At 41.2% G+C, this 25,349-nt stretch overlaps 1 protein-coding gene across 3 annotated transcripts; it reads right to left on the bottom strand.

Moving 5' to 3' along the window:
- Positions 1 to 762: 762 nt before the first annotated feature.
- Positions 763 to 24,376, bottom strand: LOC139661610 (phosphatidylcholine:ceramide cholinephosphotransferase 1-like). 3 transcript variants are annotated; one of them, XM_071540112.1, is made up of 6 exons: positions 24,272 to 24,376; positions 9,530 to 10,432; positions 9,270 to 9,387; positions 7,874 to 8,027; positions 4,777 to 4,943; positions 763 to 3,671 (listed from the first exon to the last, which is right to left on the bottom strand). In XM_071540112.1, exons 2-6 carry the CDS (start codon positions 10,141 to 10,143, stop codon positions 3,495 to 3,497), a joined length of 1,230 nt encoding a protein of 409 aa, XP_071396213.1. In that variant the 5' UTR covers positions 10,144 to 10,432; positions 24,272 to 24,376; the 3' UTR covers positions 763 to 3,494. The 3 variants fall into 3 exon arrangements, with proteins under 3 accessions (XP_071396213.1, XP_071396214.1, XP_071396215.1); XM_071540113.1 differs by lacking the exon at positions 24,272 to 24,376 and adding an exon at positions 24,147 to 24,202; XM_071540114.1 differs by lacking the exon at positions 24,272 to 24,376 and adding an exon at positions 14,769 to 14,857.
- Positions 24,377 to 25,349: the final 973 nt, after the last annotated feature.

Here is a 25,349-nt window from a genome sequence, read left to right on the forward strand (position 1 = left end):
ATGGCTGTCATATAAGTTAGTACTATAATGTATGTTTTTTTGAGGCTGTTATTATTAAGTGTTAGAGTAGCTAGATAAGGGCTAGTGCTAGCTAGGGCTAGTACTAGGAAATGTCATTAGCCATAATGGTTTTGCAGCATGATTCCTGGCATAAAACATCAAGGTACGTAACACCAACATTACATTTACGACACAGATGATACATTCTGTATAAACTATAAAAATTAAAAATCTGAGATCCTCTATGCTTACACTTATAAGACCATAACAGGCTCATGTGCCATGTGAGGTAGTGTGTATTCCAAAACCCCATGCTCACCCATTCTTCAGACCAGTTCAGATGAAACTGGCTGAATGAAAACAACTGGGTGGATAATATGAGAGGGTACAGGAAGAATGTCTGAATGATGAGTGAGTCATGTTTGTTAGTAAGTTAGTAAGAGCCCCAGAGAGGACAAAGTTAATGGAGGGAAGTAACCACGCCATGTATGATGTATTCAGGTGACGTGCACAAATGCATACTGGAAATACACACACTTTGGAACGAGAGACCGCCCTTCACTCTGCTAGTCTCATCCAGCTCTTAATGCAACTCAACGTGTCCATCTGCTGGTTGTTAGTGAGGCTGCCATGACGTCATCTTCAGCACTGGGCAGGATGAACTGACATGACAATGTAATCCACCAGAAAAAAAAGATATGGTGATAAAATGCTAAATAAAAGAACATCAGTAAATAAAATACTTAATAGTAAAATCTTTTATTCAAAAGCCTCCCAGGTAGAATCCTCCGTCATATTTATCATAGCTTACAAACATCTGGTATACACAGAAAAAGGGACAAACTGGATAACCGATTGACAGAGAAACATACAGGATAACAAACTTTCATTACGTGGAAGAAAAAAAAAAAGTCCAGCCTGATTGGCAACTACAGACAAACTAGGAGACAAACTCCACTCTTAATGACCATCATGTCCCCATCAAGGCCCTTGTCAAAAGATGTTTAGAGTGCCCCAATTTGCACTGAAAGTTCAAGATATCTCAAATCAAAATATGGCCTGATGTGAGGAACCTGCTGTGCTCATAAGACGATTTCAGAAATGGTTCAGACATTCCAGAGTATACTGCTGTCTATAAGAAGGAAATGTTTTGACAATGCTACAGGAATGGGGGGATATTTCTTAACTGGCTCTTATATATTAAGACTGTCGGTGGCATAACAAGGTATTAGTTGCAAAAGCTCACATTGAAATATAGGGTCTTTTCTAACTGCCCCTTTCACAACATTTACAGAATTATTCACATCATTATCAATTTGGAATTCGCATCATTATAATGTTTTAGTGCAGTTTTTCTCTGTGACAACTATGATCAACTGACAGCTTTTGAAGTGAACTCTGTTGCTACTTGGTATAGGACGACAGTATACTAGCTTTAAGAAGTTTGGTACACCATTTGAAATTTCCACATCAGTGAGAGCTACGTAACGAGTTCAGTCTTTCTCGACAGATGAGTTGGGGTAATACTCTTTTTTTCTTTTTTACAATTCAGTCATAGTAAAACAAATTAAAGCAAATAAAGCAAAAACAAAAGCTCAACATGCAAAATATGCTTAGGACCATTAAAAAAGGACGCTTTTTCACATTCATGGAAATCAATTTGTTATCCTCTGTTTACATACATTTGGCCAAGTATCTCACCAGTCCTGTGCATCATGCTTCAGCTTGTTCTCCCCACACCAGCTCCATCTAGGATATTTACTACTACGAGAAAGTAGCTGGGATATTTTTTGGCATTGCACTTATGAGGCAATGTAGAACATACACACGGTCTTCAAACTATAAAAAGGTAAGAGGGTAATTCAGTACACAACAAATACAACCGTAACTAGCACACACGTACCCATTACAGACATGCTCAGAAACTTTGCCTGAAGCTTCTGTTTTCTTTGACATTCCCAAGCTCAACATGGTTGCCACATTTAGAAAATGGCACAAGCTTTACACCAACATTCAACATTTTCCTCTCTGCCCAATCACCAAGAGGTTACAAACACAAGACATAGCAACAAGAGGATAACTCCGAAAACGTTCTGTCAAGCTGGATTCATCACCACACTGCTCTCTTAGCTACCTGGCCAGTAATTTTGAAGTGGGACTCAATGTGGGGAACAAGAGAGTGGCTCATTATCTCTTGAGCAAGAGTTGCAGCAGTGATGCACAAGTCAAGTCCAGGTCCAGAGCATGTTTACCATTTTCAGACCCACTCACCCCAGAAACACTTCGGATCCAATTTCCAGAAAGTGATTTAACAGATAATGTCATGGTGAAAAGGAAACCAGCAGATGTGGTGTTCATCAGTCATTGAGCATCAGAGAGCAGCAGAGACAAGCTTGAAACATGGTGGGGGCAAGGTCAAGACTGGCAGGTAAACAAGAAATGATAAGGACATAAATAAAAAGAAATAAAATTAACAGTCAATTTCTTTCCATTAGAACAGCATTGACCAGCTAAGCATAAACTGACATCATAAAACATCAATAAATAAATGGGACATTTCACTCATTGCGCTTAATTTTGGGAAGACCAATCTTCTGGTAAGGCTGGCATAATTATTCTTACATTCATGAGAACAAGACTGTTAACTATCATTAGGTACCTCCTCATGCCGCAGCGTGGACAGACCCACACGCAAGGCCGAGGGACACAAGACACATACTTGAACTGTTATACAATCAAGCTAAGGAAGGCACTGGAATAATGCTTTACCACATTAGATTCTTTTGCTCTCAGTTAATCCATCTTGAAAAAGGTAAAAATCTAAAAATCTTCTGTTGGACATCATTTGTTTTTGAAAAATAAAGTTGTTGAAATACTTAGAAAATTATTTTTTGCACCTTTGACTCATTTTAGCAAGGATAGTTTACAAAAAGTAATTTGCTATAAAAAGAAAAAAAAAAGAAGTTGCTTATGGCATTTTGGTTATCAAATAAACATTTGATTGACATTATTTGCACTAAATAAATCTTGTAAGAACATGAAAAGACATTTAACTGTATCAGTTTTTGCGCCAAAAAAAAAAAAAAAAAAGTATTTCCAAGTCCTCATGGCCATCAAACCAAATATAAGTTTTGAAATGTTCTGTTGAAATGCTTTCTAGATCTGCTACAAAGCAGAAATTGCAATGTGGCCCAGGGAAGGGGAGGAAAAAACAAAACAAAAATAAATTAGTGCTTTGTGTTCACAAAAAAAATTACCAGAAAAAAATTACCAGAAGAGAGAGAGAGAGGACGTGAGAGAAAAGAAATTATTTTAAAAAAGAACAAGTTACGAGGTGGGTCACAGTGCTAGCCATTTGGACAGGGACGTGTCTGAGTACTAGAGGTGAAAGGACAGCGCTACATTTAACAGTGCCATCTTCCGTGGATAAAAACAGCACTTTGGGAAGTCTCTTTCTCGCCACACAGCCCTTGCCTCCTTTTTCATGACCAGGGTCACTGGGTGTCCAGTCTGCTGTACTTCACACCGCGGTTCCACGGCGATACTCTCCATGACAACGGCAGCTGATAGTTCCGAGGGACTATTCCGTTGACATTCTCCTCAAAGTACTGGAACAGTCGATACCACCAGACCCGGGAGAAGGGGTTGCTCTGCGATGTCTCTTTCAGCGACTAAAACAAAACAATAAACACAAGTACTGTAAGCTGGGTCACTGGATATCCAGGGCAATCTAGTCTGAACGCTTCTGATTTACTTAATCACTAAATATTGTTTTGAGTGAATATTAATCTACTGTATATTAAATATTCAGGGGCTAATGTCAGTTGTGCTTTCTATTCCGAAATCACACTCCTTCACATGGATCCTCATTCTTTTAACTCCAGCTAGAAACTGTGGAAGATTATTGCTCATCTTCCTAGGTTCTTTGAGTGATGACAAACTTTGTTCTTCCGTCTATAAAGGTTTATTCATGCAGCATGAAGAAAAGTACACAACACAGTAGTGCAGGTAGTTCTCTGGAGAATATGGTTAGTATAAAGCTTATGTACAGTGAAACAAATAGCCACAAAGTCGCATCTTTCCCGACAGTTTGGTTATCAGACTGGGTACAACCAGTTTGTACTTCTTCACCAGACAAGGATACGTGACTCACATGGGATACACTAAAATATAGATGATCATTATATAAAACTAACAAAAGCAGACATAAATTAGCTCTTTCAGTGCCAAATGTACAGTCTTGTACCACACTAACATATGTTCACCAAATATCTGATATTTTTATTTGCTAGTGTGTCTGGAAAAAAAACTACTGATTTATTGGATAACAAACATATAACATGAAGAATTTCAGATTGCTAAGAAACAAAGGTAGCATTGTTAAAATTGTGACTAATTCTTTATATTTTGCCGTTTTTAATCAGTGCGGACAGCCAGCTATGAATGCTTGTCTTCACACTTCAGTTACGCTAACAAGAAAAAAAAAAAGTGGACGAACAATTGAAAAAACAATAATACGGCATTATATTGCTTGGTCTCTATGAGCATAGGCATGTTTTTTTCCCCACTTAGCCTCTCTGTAGCTATAACTGTGCTGCACTAAGTACAAATTCTGGGTTCCAGATTGTTGATTACAACCAATCAGACTATTAAAGTAAAGAGCATGAGGATTGATGGGAGGCAAAGTGATTGGAATAGAGCACACCCTTGGGCCCAACTACTTTCCTAAAATCCACTGTAGGAACACAAACAACTTGTGAAATGTGCCGCACTCACCTGCTGGTTGGCCAGAGTGTGGTACCACCAGAAGAGGCGTGTAGTGATAAAGTATGCCACCACCACATCCACAGTGTAGTGGTCATGGGCCAGAAGGATGCAGAAAATCCCCACAGCACTCAGCGTCCAGCAGAACCAGTGGTACCACCAGAACCGCTTAGGGGAATCTGCCATTGAACACAAAAACCTAGCAGGGTTAATATACCAAAATGGACAAATCAAACCTAACTGAATCAATCCTGTAGAAGGAGTTGCCCAACATTATTCTTTACTGACTAAACACTGTTTTGAGTAAATTACTTAAAATGTTCAGGACTTGACTGGTTATTCATCATAATTGGTGGGAATTATGTGGGCCTCAAAAGTTCAGATGTGGGCACCTTTGACAAAAACCAACTGCAACACTTACACTTTACTGTTCATAAAAGCCATTCCCCCTTTCACCACTAGATGTCACTGCTATATCAATCAGGCCTTTTGGCCACAAACCTAATGGAGTAGCATTGCAACAACATCACGTGATGTAGCAGAAGAAAGCACTGTTTACACAAAATGCACAGGAGAAATGTATTAATCTCTACAGCTTGAGCAAGCAGTTCAACTCCAGACCTTTGGATCCACTAGTGGCCAAGTCAGTGTGCAAAGCAAAGAAAAGACAGAAGAGGAAATGCACTCTGGGAACCACACAGAAAAATTGTGGTTATGTAAGGGAGAGGATAATTTCTTCACTGACCAAAGCCAACATGATAATAAGTGTTCAAAGTGTTAGCGAATTGTGCAACATTTTCTATACAATTCCTGATAAGGAAGGATCAAAAGTTCACAAGTGAAATGGTGCAAAAGAAGAGACAGGCTACACAATACTTTCAATAAGATACAGATGACTTGATCTTTTTGACTGAATCTGAAAAATCTTGTAGCGTGTCAGCCCATCAGATGAAATATGAAATCAAACATCTGCTGTACTGAATATCCCTTTCTGCCACTTAAAGAATCAAAATGGATAGGGGAAGTGATGTAAACGTGGACCAAAATAGGACCACAGCATAATGTCCATGCTGCAGTATAGCTTTCTTGCTCTGCTGACTCCATTAAGCTCATTAAAGCCTACTCAACAAAATACAGAAGCCATATTAGACTTTCAACAAACAAATTAACAATACTACCAGGGCATAATGAGCACAAACACAAGTTATCAGTTAAATGCAGTTGTAGGAGCCCCACTGCAAACAGTTGATCACCTTGCTTTGTCCCCTATATTGTTTTTGATCATGCGAGAACCTTTCACAGTAAAAGTGAGAGAAAAAACAGTAATTCAAGTGGTGGGAGGTAAAGACAAACACCAACTCTTTTTGCCGATGATACATTGTTGCTTTTAAGGAATCCAAAAAACTACCACTGTTGACAAATTTTCAAAAATATCAGAATATAAAGTAGAGCAACCTTCATAGAGCAAGTGCATCAGGTAAAGAAAGATGATTGTGGCGCAAATGCATCGGCAAGAGGAAGCGGCAAGGTGTGCCAAGGCTGGCTCTCAGGCAAAGCAGGGTCAGTGGATAAATTGGGAAAGTGTAGAGAGGAGAAATGTGGCTAAGGGGAGTTGTGGGGTATGGAGGCAAACTAAATTAGATTCAGATTTTTTTTTTAGATTAAGTGCAACCTTTGATGTGCTACCATCTCCCTGAAATCGCAGTCAGTGGGTGGGTGGCCAGCATTAACTATAAAGCGCTACTAGGCTACATTCTGAATTACCAAAGACGAGGGTAATTTAAAATCAACCAAACAAAAATTGTCAAGAAATGATTGATTTAGTCCATTGCAGATCCCTGCTGTATTTGTCCAATTGGCCACCCCTACTAGATACACAGTTAGGTTACAATATTTCTAACCTTAATTGCATACAAATTCTACTAAATTGGAAGAACCCACAGACCCCAACTCAAACGGTGGTTAAGAGATGTGATGCAGCACCTTAAACTAAGGAAACTTAGTCTTACTGTGGTCCAAGAATGTAAGTTTGTCAGAGTAACCATGGAGCATAAACCTAATCTTTCAACCACCACTCAACATATAACATACAATCTTAAATCTGACATCATTTTGTTTTTCTTTCTTGAATATCGCATCAATGTACTTTCACTATCAACACTATAAAGCTACTTTATACCCTTCCACCCCACCCCCCCTTTCTCTCTTTGTCTCCCGTCTGCATGTATTTGTAAAATGTTTTCTAAATCGATTGTTCTTGATTCACAATTGGGACTGAAAAAACAATGAACAGAATCTTTAAATAAAAGAGGAAGGAGTCAGATATCATATGATGGTACAGTATAGCTATGGTACCTGAAGCAGGTAGTCATACACCATTTTGAACTTTAATTATCTTGCATAACTAGCTTACTGTGCAGATATTTGAACTGCTCAGAGGGCAGTTTCAAGCCAGACGGGTCAGCCGCCCCTTTAACCTATGATTGTGGTATAGTTCAGTTTCTGAACTGCTGAGTGGGATGCTACAAGAAACAAGAATCAGTCTAATTAGCCTAATGTTGAGACCAATAGGGAGTTTATAACTTATTGGGTAATGTTGGGAACTAGGGCTAAGCCAAAGCATAGGTAAAAGGTAGTGCAGGTAACTATAGCCACGTTTGATGTTGAGAGAAACAAAAAATCTGTGATGGGAGGCGCCCACTTGCTAAACTCAATGACATACCTGCGCTCACACACTCAACCCTGTGACATTTAGATTAGGTGGTTAGTGAATGGTGCTGCCGCACTGATAGTCTAGAAGGTTTATGATGGCATAAGCCAATGTCCTCTAGGTCACCATTTGTGGTTTAGTATATGATCCCATCTGAATTGGTCTTCTGTATAGAAGCTTGCCCTGGATTATGGCACAAGGGATGATTACATGACTATGTAATCATCCTATGTATTGGTAATATGAATCTATTCTTTGGAATAGTCAAATGAGCTTTTTATGTAGAATGTGAGTGGTAAAACTTCTGCATACATCTTAATGCAATCAGAATTTGTACAATATGATGCAAGTGATGACGAGAGACGAACAATGGAATGGTAGAGATACAGTGGAACTTACACTCCTTGATGAAGAGATAAGTTAGCGTTAGCATGACGGTATGGCCACTGTACAGATAATCTCCACACATGGTGTGAGAGCCTGTGATGGATAGGCCCCCACCAGCAATCATCTTCATTATCCTCCTCATCTGTGCTTCCCAGTTCCCAAGGAGCTGCAAGAAACATAGCCATAAATTAGCCTACACCCTCTTTACATTATTTATAAAAGCATAATTCCTGATAAGGTTAGAGAAATATTTTGGTGATTTAACGACCTGGAGCTACAAAATTTCTACAAACAAATGTAGCATGTATAAAGGTAGGATATTCAATCAAGCACATCAGGTGCCATCAGGTGCATCATGCAAAGTAAGTGTGACTCAACCAAATAAAACAAAGTCACACTGACACACAACAAAGGGAGAGATCTGGCATGGTGTGTATACTTTCTCTTGGCAGTTGGCACACAATGATATCAAACAGGATGGAGGAGGAAAGAGAGAGGAGAGAGAGATTACAGCGGGATAACATTTTTTTCTTGAATATACTTTGAGTACAAGTACAACTCCATGATAACAACTTCTCAAATCTGCTCTTGCAACCTCTAAATATACAGTTTGCAGCTGTATAGTGTTACGACGGGGCACTTGTTGGAAAAGTTATTCGCAGACCTATGGCTGCAACACACTATAAGGTAAGAGCTGGGGTGGGTGAGAGCTGCGGTGGGTGGGGGGGTGAGAGCTGTTTAAAGCAACTTCTGGTGATCTAAACTTCTTCCGCCAACATACACTATGGTGGGCCGTAAGATAGAAGAATAGGGAAATACAGGAATAACTCTTGAATATATGCGCTGTGTATATGCGTATACGTTTGCAACTTCTATTCCATTCATTCAAATACTGATTATTTGTAAATCTTTTCTGTGAATTCAAATTTAGGACACAGGTGTGTGAATATTTTGTATGAATGTAAATTTCAACATCTCAGGTGTTTTCCTACAAATAATACTTTCATAGATTAGCCCTGTTTAACCAAAAGGGATGTGAAAATTTCAATGCTGCTTACTGACAGAAGGGTTGCATAGGAGCAGCATAGCTCTAGTACAATAGGCTTAGAAACTCACTTAGCAACTCTCTCAACCACTCCACGCCTCACTCACACATACAAAAAAATGGACACACACACATCTTATCCTATGATCAGTGGTCAGTGAAGAGCACTCGTATGCTTTCAGCCAACAAAGGAGACTGAGAACTCATTTTGTTGAGTTTGCCCATTGAGCAGGTTTGTGCCAAATGCAGCAAATATAGCATTACTACAAGACAAAAAACAACAGCGTTAATGGGTATAAAGGCAGGGATCTTTCATGCCCAACCATCTTATAATGCTGAGAGAAATAAGTATGTCCATTATACCTTTGGTGAGCATTTGAAGTGCATCCCAGGAACGGGCAGAGTGGTGATGTACATTGTAACACACCGGTACAGGTAGAGTGTGCCCACGATGAAGAAGAACCGCCTGCCTATAATTGACCTAGAAAGAAAAATATAAAAAAGGAAAATTAGTTACATGACTTTTTATTCAGTGTGATTCCACAGTTGGAATTCAGGTTGTAAGTCAAACAAAAAAACTTTGGTTAAGCAAACCACACTAAACCACAAGAGGTTAACTGTACCTGTATTTGAGTAGTGTCCATTGTATGATCCAGAGCCCGACCAGAAGCATGCCGTTTATCTCACAGATGGAGAAGGCCCACTCTACCCTGTCAAACAGGTCAAAGAACTTATCAGGCAGCGGTGGGGTGTGCTCCTTGGTCGGTACTCTCTCGTGGACCACCGAAATGACGACGGTGGTGGTGACAAAGCACACCACCGCGTAGAGGAACGCTACACCCGTCTTCCCCCACTCGGCAGGGAACGGCGAGCGCGCAGTCTCCAGCGTAGGGATGGGGATGTGAACCATCTCCTTCCGGAAGTTGTTGATCCCCAAGGACCCGTTCCTCTGGGGCTTGATAGTCCCGTTGGGCAGCCCGCCAGCATGCCCATTGGCGTGACCGTTTTTGTGAGCCTCTATGTGGGTCTCTATCCGCAGCGTCTCGAGCCGCTCCAGCAGCTGCTGCCCGCCGTCAGACGAGACCCGCGAGAGGGGCGGCGTCTGGAAGTCCGCCTCGGTGAGCCGGAGCAGGGCTGCGCCGTCCATTTGTCGGAGGGCATCGCCGTACTCCTGCATCCCCTCTTCGCTCAACCAATGAGAGACGTCCTCTGCTGACCACGCCCCCACCTTCTTCATCTTGGCCAGTGGGGAATGTGGAAGGTTAGGGGTGTCCTCGGACAAGAGGGGAAGGTGCACTGGGGGCTTGGCTGTCTATGGGGCAGTGGTGAGTCCTCTCCAGGTGTGGCACATGGTGTTTCTGGAGCATTGAATGGGGGCGCCCAGAGGGACCCCAGTCTCCTCTTGGAGTGATGGGGTGACAAAGCGACAGGCAACAGGGTCTCGGTTAGGGCAGGTAACTAGAAATGAACTGCAACAGCCTCCTTTGGCCTCCTTCACCGCATTGGCTTCCCTGTACAGCTCAATCCTGTGAAAGAGGAAACAAAAATGTTGTGATTCCAATTGCGATGATGACTACATTTTCACTTCCACAACTGTACTGGGTGTAGTCCTGGACCGGATGCCTGCCCAGAACTGGAGGCCAGAATGTGTAGCCAATTCTCTGACTGAATAATAGAACAGCACCAGCCACAGGTTGCTCGGCTGTATCTAAACTGCTGAAAATCACCATTGAACCCACTTAAGCTCCATTTCGCAGACATGAAACATTGCATGAATTATTCACACCATTCAAAAGCTTTTACAACAATAACAGCAACAATATGAGCACTAAATCGACCAGCAGGTTTCCCTTCTTTGATCCTCGCTGCAGGGAAACCTTTCAGAGATCAGTAGTAACATCCTGTGTGGATTAGCTCTTTTATACACAGACCCAAAGACAAACCTTTGGTGGAATGTGAGACCACTGCTTTTATATCAAACCACAGAATCAAGCGCCCCCCTCCCCTCCAAAAAGGCGCCACTTTACATCTTCTACTGTCAACAGGCTGGAGTACTATCTGCTGTGGTTTTGAACTAGAAACCCACATGGGGCACTAGTTCAAAACCACTATTAATCACAACATAGACTGTGTAAACACATCCAAGGTGAACTGATGGCAAGGCAAAGTGATGGATGGGAGAAGAAAACAACATGCACAGTTAGGTAGAGTGATTAATCATTCATTTTGGTAAGCACAACAGGCAGGGCCAAACATAGAGATAAATCTTAATTTCTACAGTTTGATGGAGTTGACTGCCAAGTGACTCCTCAAATAATAACTGACCATGTAATCAGGTTACTACACCAATTCATCACTCAAGACAAACAGAAAAGAAAATGTAAGAACCGAGCTCCTCCAAATCTGTATATCATTTTAAATCACGTGGACACATATTAGCCTAGTAATTTCACCACTCCCACTTTGTTGTTAAGTCTTTTTACTTGGGTAGCGTGCACTCCAGTTTTCATCTTAGCGTTAACAGGGAGATGAAATCACCCACATCTGCTACATATCCTGGGTTTGTTTACAGAGCATGCTGTCAGGGATGGACACATGGTGGCTCTGCTAGCGTTCGGGGGAGTGCTAGGTTCAGCTGGAGGCCAAGCGCTGATCTCCTGGATACGAGTGGATAGGAGGTAAGAGGGAGGATGGGATGGAAAGAGAGTGCGAGGAGGAACTCATAAATCAGCCTGAAGGTCAGTGCCGAGCACTGCACAGCCCCACCCCTGTCAAGAGGGCAATCAGCCAGCAGCCCGGCCTTGCCCAGCCAGCACAGCTCAGCTCAGGCCAGCAGCAGCTAAACACACTGGCTGGCTGGCTGGTTGGCAGGGCAACAAACCCCACATCACTACCTCATCCCACCTCAGCTCAGATCAGAGCCCTGTTCATCTAGGCCAGCAGAACAAGGCCAAGCTAATGGGCTTTAAGCTGGGCCATCCAACGCTCTGAGAACACCTGGCATCAGATTTATTCCTGCTGAGGTCTAAGAGAACAATTTGACTCAATAACCCCATGATTCTAATGTTAGATACAAACACTAAAGAGCGGGTGAAAAAATAAACATATGGATTGCATACAAAGAGCACAGCAAGAGACCTTATTGCAACAGCTTTGCTACGTGAGGCCCCCAGCTGCATACTTCTACATCATGTGAAGAGTGCCAAGGAAAGCACTATTTAGTAGAGATAAAGAGAAAGAAAAGAGACAGAGAGCACTGACGTTCATCTGTTAACAGTGTACAATTGAGACAGATCAGAGATTAGCTGTCACTGAGTCAGCCGTGTGCTGAGGACCTTTGCTCTGTGAATCAGCTTACAGGGTACCCAGTGTAGAAATAACCCCACACAACTCAACTCAGGCAAGGGGCAAGGGGAAAAAGAAACCGATCCTTTATTTAGCCTAACCTTTATTTACCCAGGTGAGCCACCAGGGATCCCAATGTGAGGAAGGCCCAGAGAACTACAGTTACTCTTTGGAGTACAGATGCAACAGTAAATGACTTTTAGTTTGCCTTAACTTCAACCTCCACGAACACAAAAACCTCACTAATAAAATGCAGTTGGCCTATCTGCATGCAGCGTACATATTTCACCCACACAAATCTTTGTTCATGCTTAAGTTAAACCCCCCCAAGTTGACTAAGTAGCACGTTTTGGTTAAATGTTGCTGCCTCATGCAAAGCACATGGAAATCAGATTAAGCAAGGCCTGTGCGCAATACTGCTCAGGGGCAAAGAACTACAGAAACAAAGAGGGAAGTCTTGACATGAAGCAGCCTTATGATCTTGTAAGTTTTATACAAGATAAAGATAAAAGAAAATCACAGAAAATGTTAGAGTTCCTCCCTCAACAAAGGATTTTGCCCTGCATCGCCTTTTCATTTCCCCATTTCCCCTATAGAAACGTGACAACACAGCACCCACAGGAACTGCACATCTGTCAAACTGTCAGGACAGGGTCATGTGTACAACTACTGCAACATGACGAGGGTGTTTTCAGTTGTGAGGTGTGGGTTTACTGAGCAGAGGGGTCTATTGTCATATGTTTACTTAATATATACCACCTCCCGGTTACTGGACTGACTTTCATTTAGCTGCATATACAGTATTTAATGTGTTAAGGGAAGTGGTCTCTGTTTAGCTCACCAAAACAAGACAGGAGGCACACACACACACACACCCCTAGAGAAACACACAAAGAGGTGTACATAAATAGGGTTGTGGTCTAACGGTTTGTAAAGCGTCACATAGCCTTATCCAACTTAACTTTGAACCTTATGCTGCTCATAGATCAATACAGAGTCTACACTTACTTAAGTAAGGACATCAGGTAACAAGTTGTACTGATATAAATAAATATCAGAAAAAAATCACTACAGCTCATGCTATTTGATAGAAAACAGAATAGAAACTGTAATGGTTTAGGGAGCATCCAATTATTTTGGAAAGCTGATGGCTCTAATCTACAATGTCATGAAGAGACACTGTCATGGAGATGCCACAATTAAATCAGTTAATTAAAATTTCACCCTAGGTGCTGCTGTCACTGTCCATAATGCCACTTTGCATTGGGAAGCATCTCTAGAAAGTGTTGCCTGAGTATTTGAGTATTTATTGGGGGTTTTTTTTACCTTGGGAGACTTGTTCATCTTCATACAACTATCACCTGACTATTCAAGAACATAAAAAAGGTCTTTTATGTTATGTTTTTAATTAATGATAATTATTTATTCACATTTCTTTTGAATGCATTTCCCATTTTTTTCTCATTTTTACATATTTGACTAGTCCCTGTTTTCATGCCTTTTTATAACTTTGTCAACTCTGCTTTTAGATAAGTGGTATATAAATAGAGTTTATTATAATCATTGTTTATGTGTTTTAAAGTGGATAATCCCCCTAACTATTGGTAACACACACCTATCAGTGCAACAGCCTGCCCTGGATGCAGATAGAAATAAATGACAGAAACATCACTACCAAAAAGAAACAGAACTCCAGAGGCGTCTTGGTGCAGTAGTGCTCAGATTCAATGTTCTTGAGACATCATGTGTTCAAACCAAGCATTTGTTGCAGAACATCCCCCCTTCTCTCCTATTTTCATGTCTCTCTCCAGTCCACACAATAAAATAAATCAAATAAAGCAGTTCATAAGTCAGATGTGGTATCTGGAAAACGTGACAGATCTAAAAAAAAAAAAACAGACATGGAAATGAATCATAGTCAGTGAATCAGTCAAATGGCAATTACCCCAACTGTACTTCCTTCTTGTGAGTAATTCTTTCCTTTCTGACTCTCCAAAGTTTGGTGGGACAGCAGCGATGGTAGCGAAGTCTGGTGGGAGAAGGGATTTGGCTTAGCACAAGGCAGCCCATCTGACATCACCAGAAAGAGATCCCACCCTGGGGCAATATGTCACGCCGACACAAACATAAACACAGTACACCGTCCGAAGCCCAGCTTAGCACAGTCCCAGCCTGCCCAGCACTCTCGCAGCCAAGAATGGAACCAAATGACTCATGCACAATGGCTAAGCGTGCCTTTCCGAGATGAGGAGAGCCAATTCAGTTTGGGTGTGAACTCCCACTGAGGACGCAGACCCAAGTTCCAAACTAAACTTGCTCTGCCTCTACCAACAGTGGCATATAGACACAGCTAGAAATATCACTGACCAGTGTGAATTGAATGGAAGCCCTATTTTACTCTTGGGAGACGAAAAAACAAAAGCTCGACAGTTAGTTCTGCAGAAATACGTTAGACTAAGGTTTCAAAATGACTGGTCGGACATTAAGTTGAATAATTAAGGGCACCTTTGAACTTACCCCTCACCGTTACGCGTTCCTTCATTCCTTCATTCCCTCTTCACCTTTCACCTGCTCTACAACATGTGACTCAGTGGGGAGGAAAACAGTTCTGAACACGTACCTCTAACCTGTCGCCACCTTCTCTTTCAGTTCCCACCTCTTCCTTCTTTTCTCCTCCCTGACACCCTCTGTCATCGGGTCTCTGGAGTTAACCCTGCCCACTTCGAGCCAGCACCAATTCCAGTTCTGCTCTCCCCCACTAGATCTCAACATCTGCACATGTGTTTCCTGTCTTCTAGATCAAAACACTCTGACGTACATTTCATTTTTCTTTTTCTTTCATTTTTTTTGTTTTGCCGTTCTTGACCTTGCAAAAGTAAACACAGTTAAGAGCATTGAAATCCCCTGGTTTAAAGAATGGCCCTTTGTCCAATAGGCAAGGTCACGCAGAAGTAAAGCTATGTAAACAGTTCTGAGATGTGAGTACAGATAGATGGAGGCTCAACACACAGGACACACACATAGGGTCACCAGAGGCAGATTTCAGCTGGCTTCTTTTCTTATCACCTGGACTACATCATTCCCAGGAACACCCAGCACCAGAAGCCTACACAATGAAGAAATGAGAAGCACTTGCTACCATTCAATACGGGGTAACAGACCAATCCTGTAGGCTTTTTTGATATGTCATTACATATCACCTGGATACTTGTAATACATTTTAACAATATGCTCTCTTCATATCAAAAAAATGGATTCCACGTTACAACCGACATTTCATAACCAGCAAACAATGTCAGTGACATGAAAACCAAACAAAAATCAAATCCCCCCCCTCAAAACCTATTCAAGGCATCCTTTGTTTGCCCTTCTCCCCTGCCTCCTGAGGGTGTTGTCCTTTTCCTTGTACATAGCTTTTGAAACAGACATCTCCCTTTACTGAACTTTATAATTTCAGACGAACTGACAAAGGATGAACAACACGCTCTCACCGGTATCACTTTACACCTGGCTTACAATGGCTGACAATGCAAGGCAAATATTTACCAAACTGGTCCTGCCTGGTGTCAGCTGGAGATAATAGGATTAAAAATTAACAGTGTACCACTGTGGAGTACAGTAGCAGTACCATGCTATGGTTAGAATGAGTTAACACACACAGTGGCTACTAGCTATATTCAGCTCCAAGCCAAACTTCCTGAAATGTGGTGTTGTGGTTAATCCTGCCATTTCTGAGAAACCATGTGTCAGTGACGAAAAAAGACACCGTTTAAAGCCACTGCATGTAGAAATGACCTTACTATCATTCTCAGTGTTTCTGCTACATTCAAAGATTTTTACCGCTGCACTTTTGAGATTTCACAATCAAATGAAAAGTCACAATCAAATGAAAAGTCAATCGCACAAATGGAGTGGTTAGACGGATTATGGGCCATTTGGTTTTCCATACAGCCACTTCCATTATGGGCGCGGAATCAAAGTGCCTGAACACTGTGCTGCTTCGCTGTTCAGCTGAAAAAAGCGCATCTTTTTCTGACTGGAGGATCAAACTAGAGCAACAGAATCGGCAGAGAATCCGCTGAAGTTCCAGGGAAAGCGACTGCAAAAGGTAGGGCTAGATTTCACAGTTCATAAACATTCATAGTATCGTCTAAGGTCTTAAACGGCAACAAATGTGTGCTAAAAATAGTTTTGTCATCAACTGTCATTTTATTTCTTAGTTGCAAACTTTGCCAATGCTTTCAATATTTCTGTTTACCTAACCTTTATTCAATTAAGAACAAATTCTTGTTTACAACATTATTTTTATGTTGGGTTACATGTTGCTGTTTCACCGGTAAAGGTCTTGCATTACAGTAAATGTGTCATGAATTAATTACCTATGTCATCATCTGTCACTGTATCTCTTTAAATGCAAATAACACTGGCCGCTGTCTGTCTGACTGATGGACTGCATGACCTGAATTTGGTTCCTGATGAACATGGGAAAAATAACTTGCCTCCTTACACAAGTTTATTCCAGTTCCATTATTCAGTTTGCGTTGTGACAGTTTCACGTCACCTCTTCTGTATACGTATTCTCTCTGTAGTCGAGCTTGAATGGAACCTAAAATTTCAAACCTGAATTGATTCCAGTCCCACATCATTCACACAGCACAGGCCGCTTACCTGCTTGCACAAGCCAAATACCGCCAACTTCTAAGACGTTCAGCAACCAGCATTAGACAGGCCGTCTTTGTTCAAACTATTTGGGAAGGATAAACGATTCAAAAATGCTTGGCTTCAGCGGACACAGGGGAGATGAATAAAATGCTTGGAATGTGCAGCATTCTGTGGATTGAATTCCTTGTGTTTTGACAAGAGGACCAAAGGAATTGAAAATAGATGCAAGAGCTGAAAGTTCACCCAGTGTTGACAGTCCAACATTGCTGGGGGAAAACCTTATCATACTCTGAAAATTGTCAGTATCAATCTATCAGATATTAATACTAGTACTATCGGGGATTAGAAATAACTCTTGAAACCATCCCTTTGGCAAAGAAAATGTGTAAAAAGAAAAAGCACTTGTTTCACCTAGGTATTAGCTTTATCTAAGACAGAAGTTGCTGAACCCAGGAACAATGTCCCTACTAATGTACTGGCCTACTGGTGTGTGAAGGTTTTATTTAAATCTCTCCTTAGACATTAGGAATACAGGGCATTTTTTCTATTGCTTCAAATTTAAGCTATAATACCAGGTTTCCGTTGAAGCTGCATAGCATACATTAGAGGCCATATCTATAGACCAATTTGGAGCGGACGTCACAGTTACGTCACTGCAGTTGCGTGCGCAGTGTGGTGGCAGAAAAACAGAGGAAACAAGTAGAGGGAAACGGGCGAGGTCCCCGGAATAAGGGAGAAACTGGTACAACAGATCTATATAACAACACACCTAATGTCATCTATTTACATCAAAAGCACAGCCTAATGTAATGGAGATTTAAAGAGTCATAGTGCCATCTTGAAATGACCTGTCAAATGTTTTGACTCCGCTGAGATCGGGAGGTAGCTTGTTTCTCCCACACAGTAAGCAGGCTGGCCAATATCATGCATGTGATAAACTGAAGCTTGAAAAGTAAAATCTGGAGAGGACAACGGCGGAGAGAGGAGACGGGACGCACTGGAACGGAGATCAGTATGGATGTATGGACTATTATTATGTATATTTTAACAGTCTACAGCGGAGTTTTTAACGTTGTCTTAAATTTGACCGGCACAGAATCGGAAATATGAGACTGATCTGCCGTCAGTATATAGTTGTTTGACTTGTTTATAATAGCCCACGTCTTGTATAGCTGCATTTTATGTCCTTGCCGCTGGCTAGGTAGTACGTCGGTCCGTAACACACAGAAATCATTCGATAAATCTCGGTATTCAAGGTCCTGGACATGACCGCAAACTACAAAATTGTATGCGTCAAGAGATTTGTATGCCTTGAGTTTTCTTTCGTATAGACGCTGGGTTTTTCCACAAGGTATACGAAGATGTCCGGCCACTGTAACTTTGGCCATTTAGTTGGATCCTTGACCCATTGATCTGACAGTGAGTAGGCTACGGGTCAGGAAACCTCACCCCATTGCTAAAGGTTAGCTTATTAGTGTAAGACAACCTGTCTTCTGCTGGCAAACCATTAAAATAATTGGAGAAGGCGTCTGGATGATCCATATTCCTATGTTGTAAATTGACACCTGATACCGCTAACTCTCACTTTCTGCCACCAGTTCGGCTCCGCCCACAAAATACGTCATCGCTGTTTACAAACACAAAAAAGGTCTATACGTTTGGTTAAGACACAGAGATATGATTAGGTTATGACAAAAAAAAAACAATGTAAAATCAGCAACCAATAAAGTCCTCTTTGTTAATGTTCACTAGAAGAAATGTTTCAAATGTTTCCCCAATGCATTACCATCAAGGATTTTCACTTAACCTAGCTAGCTAACACAGAAGCACCGAAGTCAGAGCAACATTCACCCACATTCAACAGGCAATGCTCTTCCCAAAACTACAAACGTCAGATAGTCTAGCTAGGACCAACGTTGAGGGTTACATGCAAGGCAAACATACGAGAGAAACCAACACTTAACATTACCATAGTCAACGTCGGAAGAGATCTTGCTACGTTTAGTCTTTAGTTGTTTAGAGGCTGAGATACAAAAAAACATCTGCGGTGAAAAAAAGCCCATGGGAGGGCGCATGCACAGCTGATGATTGATGTTGCTGAGATGAGATTTACCCAATTAGCAGGTGGCGTATGCACTAAAAAGGTGGCGTGAGCAGTCATCACATCGATGTTCCACCCTCTCAGTCAGAAGTGTTAATTAGTCTACCTAGCCCCCACCTTGAGACCCCCCCACCCACCCCTCTTTTTTTATGCAGGTTTGCTTGAATCACAGGTCTCAATTTCAGGTCTAAAATGACGGAAATCCGGTCATTACCATCTGTGCAATAATTTCTGATTGGACAAATGGTTTCTTAGCTATAAAAACAAAAACGTACTTCTTTCACTTGCTAGATTAAATTTTACACAGCAGCTACCTCCTGGGCCATTCATACTTTGGTTTAACAAACACATAAAATGTTACCGTTTATGTGCTCTGCTCCTCATGCAAATATTAAGTTGACAGCAAGCAATAAAATAAAATCAAAATAAAATCAATATCAAAATATTGACTGCATTGCATTCATGCAATAATGTGACTGCAAGCAAATGAGCAATTAAGGTCAGTGAGACTGTAGGATCCACAACATAGCAACCTTAGGGTCATCCACATCATCACATCAGCACAAAAGCCTACAAACATAGGTCTGAAAGTAGTCAGAACTTCAATGTAATATTTTAAAACTTTGACTAGACCTCAATTCTTGCTTCCAGGCTTACTAGTAGGCTTACTACTGTCAGACAACTAATGTTTGACAGCTTGCGACACTATCCATAGGTGTGTTCGCCTACAACACTCCACAGCTTTCCTGAGCATTTACAGTAGATTAGACCCGTCTCATCAGGTCACAGTGACACATAGCCCTACACGTCTGGCATGTTAATGCTCCCACATGCTCACACAAGCACAAACCGTTCCTAGAAAAGGGTGACATTGCCAATCTTCTTGTGATGGCAGATACTGAAAGCTGTAACAGATACAAAGCCATCATTCTATTTACAAGGAATGCCAGACTAGAAATCTTCTCAGATATAAGGTCATATAACTGATAAGCCATTTTAGAAGTTTAGACTCTTTACACCATCACACCGTCCAGTGTTCCTGTTCAGATAATGGCCTTGACTGAGTACAGTTCGTGTGAGAAAGCAGCACAGGCAATAGAGTTCTACTGTTTTTTACTGTCAGGGGTTCTAATCAATCTGCTAGCCGTAACGGCTGACAACAGCAGGTCTAAAACTTGCACCGCATGATGTTGTTTGATTACTGGCCTCGGGGAAGGAAAGTCACACCTCTAATTCTGTCAGATAACCAGACACAAGGAGGAGACAACGTATTACTGTACTAGTGTTTTACAAATAGTACAGTAAGTAAACAACAGTGTGATGTGGCAGCGACTAGAATACCAAATAAACCAACCTAGTGCAAAATGTGTTGCATCATGCAGGCCTTATGCGGTTATCACAGTGCAAAGAGTCGTGTAATGAACAGAGCAAGGTGTTCATACTGGCCAGAGGTAGAGGATGAGACAGGCCATAAAGCAGGGATGGTTCTGGTGGAACACTCTAGAGAGCAGAGCTAAATGGCACAACAACCCTTAGTAACTGGGCTGGCAGGTGCTATCTGCTAATGAGAAACCCACCTGTGGCTTCATGAGTCACTGATTAGCATGTCAGGTCCGCACAGACCCAGAGGAGCAAAGACACAACAACACACCTAATCTCCTCTGTTCAACTGTATGTGCAGCAGACACATCAGAAATTACATCTAGGACAGCAGACAGCGCGACCCATCGTCAACAGGGAGTAATTAGCGTATAGCACAGCGCTTAGCCCATCTTTCGCATTTCATCTACTTAATCCAAATTGCAAAAGACTGTGCCAACAAAAGGCTAACAACTTTACATACCAGCAATGACTTCACATTTTTCGACATACGCATTTTCTTCTTCTTTGTGTGTGGCTGGTAACATGGATAAAACTAGACAATCTTGCTCCTTACAAACAATATTTGCACTTTAGCTTAAATGATCCTTGAAACTTTGTAACGATGTCTGACTTAAGGGCATTGCTGCTAGCATGTCATTACATGGTTACAAAGCATGCACACGTGTAGCCTGTAGCCGTTGTCATTGCCAAGAACAGGATTATGCAGACACACCTCCTTTCATGCATATAAATTCACACAAATATCTTCCTAATGACACAATCGTTTTAAAACCATCACAAGGAAGAAATAAAATTAGATATACTGAGGTGGGTGGGTAAAGATCACAAAATGAGACTTTGGTCTGGCCTTGGCCAAATTTACCACCTAGCCTCAATACAGCATCATGTGGCATTTCACTATTAAAATAGGCCAAAACATGCAAAAATGAGGACAGGAGCTGGCCTATAGCATTCTCTGTGTTTTTAAAAGACACACTTAGGCTACTCTGGTGTTTTATGTACTATGAAATAATGACACACTGGTGCCTCCTCAATTGAGATACCCTCCTTTCAATTTGATGGAAACCAAACACCCTGAGAAACTCGAGTAACATCAATGGAATGCAGAAGGAGGTCAGAGATACTCTAAACAAGTCAGGACAAGGGGATCCCCAGCTCAGGTGTGAGGAGGGTAAACAAGAGAATAGCACAAAAGAGAAGAACAGAAGTTGGCCTTTACTGGGGCAGCCTGTAAAACTTGAAATGGTTTACTCCCACCTCCTCAACTAAAAACATTTGTCAGGCTCCATTTGGCATATATCTGCAGCATATCATACTTTAGGCAGTCTAGTGTAGAACCCTAAATGCATTAATGTTTGTGTCTAAGATTGAAAATCAGTGGGCTGCGGTCATTCAAGCATAAAGCCCAGCCAAGTAAGATGACATTTAGGCTAAATATCAAACACTGCCAAATTATCCCACAGGGATCATTTAAGTTTCACTTTATCGTGTCTTAATCATTTTCTAAAATACACAAAGTAGGCTACATTAAAGTGCTACTAGCCTAAATTTACAAAAAGGGAGTTGCAGTCCACAGGAAACTGGGGCATCATGTGAGTGGCGGTAGAACTTCATGTGTTTCTAATTATGGGGGGGGAAGTAAGAGACTAAAGCTAAAAAGACAGACCTATGGCAGAAATTAAATGATGGCTATGTGTCGATGGCTATTGACATATAGGCTATTGTCTGGCAGTGACATTGTGAACACAATAAGCTAGTACAATAAACAAACCCAATCAAGTAATGACAATGTAACAGGGCTATGTGGTTTTAAAAACAAGTATAGAGGTACAAATGCACTGGAGGGCAGAGACAGAGACACAGTGTCAAGCTGCATCTGAACCTGGATATTTTTGAGCGTCAGAGGAACAAAACAGCTTTTTAATAAGGTTTCTGAAGCCGATGTGACCATTGACGTATTTGAGGCAAAACGACTGAGTGATACAAGAACAGCAAACTAAATAAGTAATTTGGCCAGTATCATACAAGACCAGTTTAGGACAAAACATGAACATAGTCTAGTTGGTCTACTAGATGGTGTCCAAATATAGAGGGCAGACTGCACAATGGGCCATGGAGCATATTAAATGTCACCGTGAAGAAAATGTGACAATGTTATGTTACCCATTGTGAAATGCATGTGCCAGTATGCTAATGATTCTAAACTCCAGCCTGCAGCACAGAAGAGTCAAATTACTGTAGGAGTGTCAATTAGCACGTCCAGTGTGTTTGGTAATTACATTTCTATAGATCCTTAAAATACTTAAATTTGCAATTTCGCTGTCGATTGAACCATGAAAACTAGTTTTTTAACTGTTGTAATGTTTAATTGATCCATGTGCCTGAGCAACAAGCTACATTAGTGTAAACACTGACATGAAAATGCCTTTTTCCAGGCAAGAGGAAGTTGATAACCCAGGCCAATATGGGTCAATGTGTTCGGTTGACAGCTGGGACAGTTGTCCAAGGCTGAATCACAGCTATGCGTACAGCAAACTCATTGTTTCTCCCCGCACAAAAAACACTGACTTGCCTTGTCAGATTAGGCTGCTTGCTTGTTCATAGTCTGACATGCTTTGCTTTGGCAATGAGGCTTGCTCTGCAACTGGACTGGAACCGCTGACAACAATAAACCCTATTCACTTGCATTAACATTTTGCCCCCTTGACACTCATCGCAGTCACACTCTGTCTTGTCAGCAAGTTGCTTCCTCACAACCTTCCCTCACACATCATCTCCCCGTTTATTTGGATCACTGTCCATCCATCTATCTTATCTATCTATCTATCTATCTCTGCTTGCTCATCTATCTACCCATCTATATCTATTGATGACAGTCTTTCACACAGTGGTGCTGTAGCCTTAGCCAATCCATTATCTGTTGCTAAAGGCACAAATGTTCAAAAACATCTCTGTTACAGTTTGCCCCTTTCCCCCCAAAAGGCAAAGGCCCATATGACTTCATGGCAAACAGTAGTTAATCAGGTCATCCGCTCTGTCCTGGCCTTCGACCCCAATCAATAAAAAAACAGGTCTCAAATGTAAGTGAAGAGAAGGTATCTTACTAATCTACTAAGTGAATGTGTACATAAAAGGAGGAGAGGAGATCAGCTGAAGTAATATGGCCATGTCGCTGATTCACTGCGACCAGGCACACCTGTGAGATACAGCAGATCATGGCACCACACAGGTAGCTTGGCCTGATAAATATAGTGCTTTCTTTCACATTAAGGCCTCAGCAGCCGTTGTATGGTGTGGCTTAAGAGCTTATAGCCTAACCAGCTAAAAATAGACAACCAAGCTGGCGTCTTCAATGTATTTCTCGCTAGCTAGCTAATACATTACGTTACATTAGGCTGCAATTTTCGTATTGGTATTTTGGGATACATTTTATGGAGTACAACTAAAGAACATGTGTTTGTATCCCAAATAGTCCTTCGTTCGTGTAACAACAGGCTACATTTTTACTCATGTATCAGACCAGACTCTCTGTGGCTTCAGTGCCAGTGAGTCAGGTTGGATCGGGATTAAAAGGAGACGTTTTGTCGTCAATTGATAAAATGTTACAATACAAGGCCAGCGAGCAGCATAGCTAGATATATGAGAGGAAAAATAGATGCTGTAAAATACCTCTTATAACACTTATCGAGCGTACGCAACCATGCAACAAAACGGTGTTTATCTCGGGAGTTTGTATAGTTGACACTTACCGCATAACACAACATTAGTTACATCGCCGCGACTTGTAGCCTAGCTCACAGGGCAGGAATGTATCAGCGGCGTAGCTAGCTGTGTTTTCGACAAAATAGAAGAAAAATGTATGTATTGTGTTTACCTTGACGTCGAAATAATTCAAGGTTTCGATTCCAAATAAGTACAGTAACTACTGAAATGTGGTACGAATCCCAGTCCGTCCGATGTTTTCATGGGTAAGGCGGCTTGTGACTGCGTAAGGGAGAAGGGGGGAGTTCCCGTTCCAGTGTCACATATGCTGCCTTTAAGTACCATCGGGAATATTGTTATTGCAAGTTGGATGTGCAACAATAGTGCAAGTATTATATTATCAGTATTGTATTATATTATATTTCTTTTAGATTCTCTCTTTAACTTTTAGTTGTTAATTATATTGTGCATAATTGTGCTGAAGAGTTATTAAAGTTCAAGAGACAGCACCTGCGAATTGCATTTAACATAGATTTGATACAAAAGATATGTGACAACTTTCGGCTAATAAATCAATTTAATTCCTGATGCGCATGTCTCCTCTTAATTCTGCCACTGCTGTCACACACACCAACCAAAGAAGTACTTGTAACGCGGTACATTTTATTATTATTTGCGGCCAAAAGCACTTGAATTCGCGTATTAACGACTTCAGAAATGTGTTTGGAGCTTGCGAGGAGCACTTGAAGGCAGCAACGACTACGCAGAAAGTGCACCGTTGGAAGTCAACCCGCTCACTTATCTGAGGCCATCTATTGGTGATTATAGGAGCATGTCTAAGATTTAGAAATGATACACTTGATTACACCTTTTAATAACTGTGATTAAAAAAATACGAACATTTTTTTAAATCCAAGTTATGGTTTCAAAAATGTGAGTAGGCCGATTTCTATAAAACAAATAGAAGGATACCATACAAATAGGCTATAACAAAAAAATTGAAATATTACAAGAAAAGGTTTATTCATTTGTTACCTGGGATTGGGTTGCGAGTCAGGAATTTATTTGTTACTAGTCACTTTTCTGTTTTTTTCTAGGCTCAGTTTAATAGCCCACTTATTGTATAGTGACTACTGACTAATTTGATTTTTACTAGTCACTTTTCTATCCTTACTAGTGAAACAAAAAATGAAGCAGTTTCTTAATTAAATCATATGGGGCTACACATTTTAGGTTTAGACTTTTCATTA

Source organism: Centroberyx affinis, unplaced genomic scaffold (genome assembly GCF_046629955.1).
Source record: "Centroberyx affinis isolate AG114_WGS23_722 - 3 ecotype Tasmania unplaced genomic scaffold, CSIRO-AGI_Caff_v1 ptg003562l_1, whole genome shotgun sequence".
In the NCBI taxonomy this organism is placed as follows: domain Eukaryota; kingdom Metazoa; phylum Chordata; class Actinopteri; order Beryciformes; family Berycidae; genus Centroberyx; species Centroberyx affinis.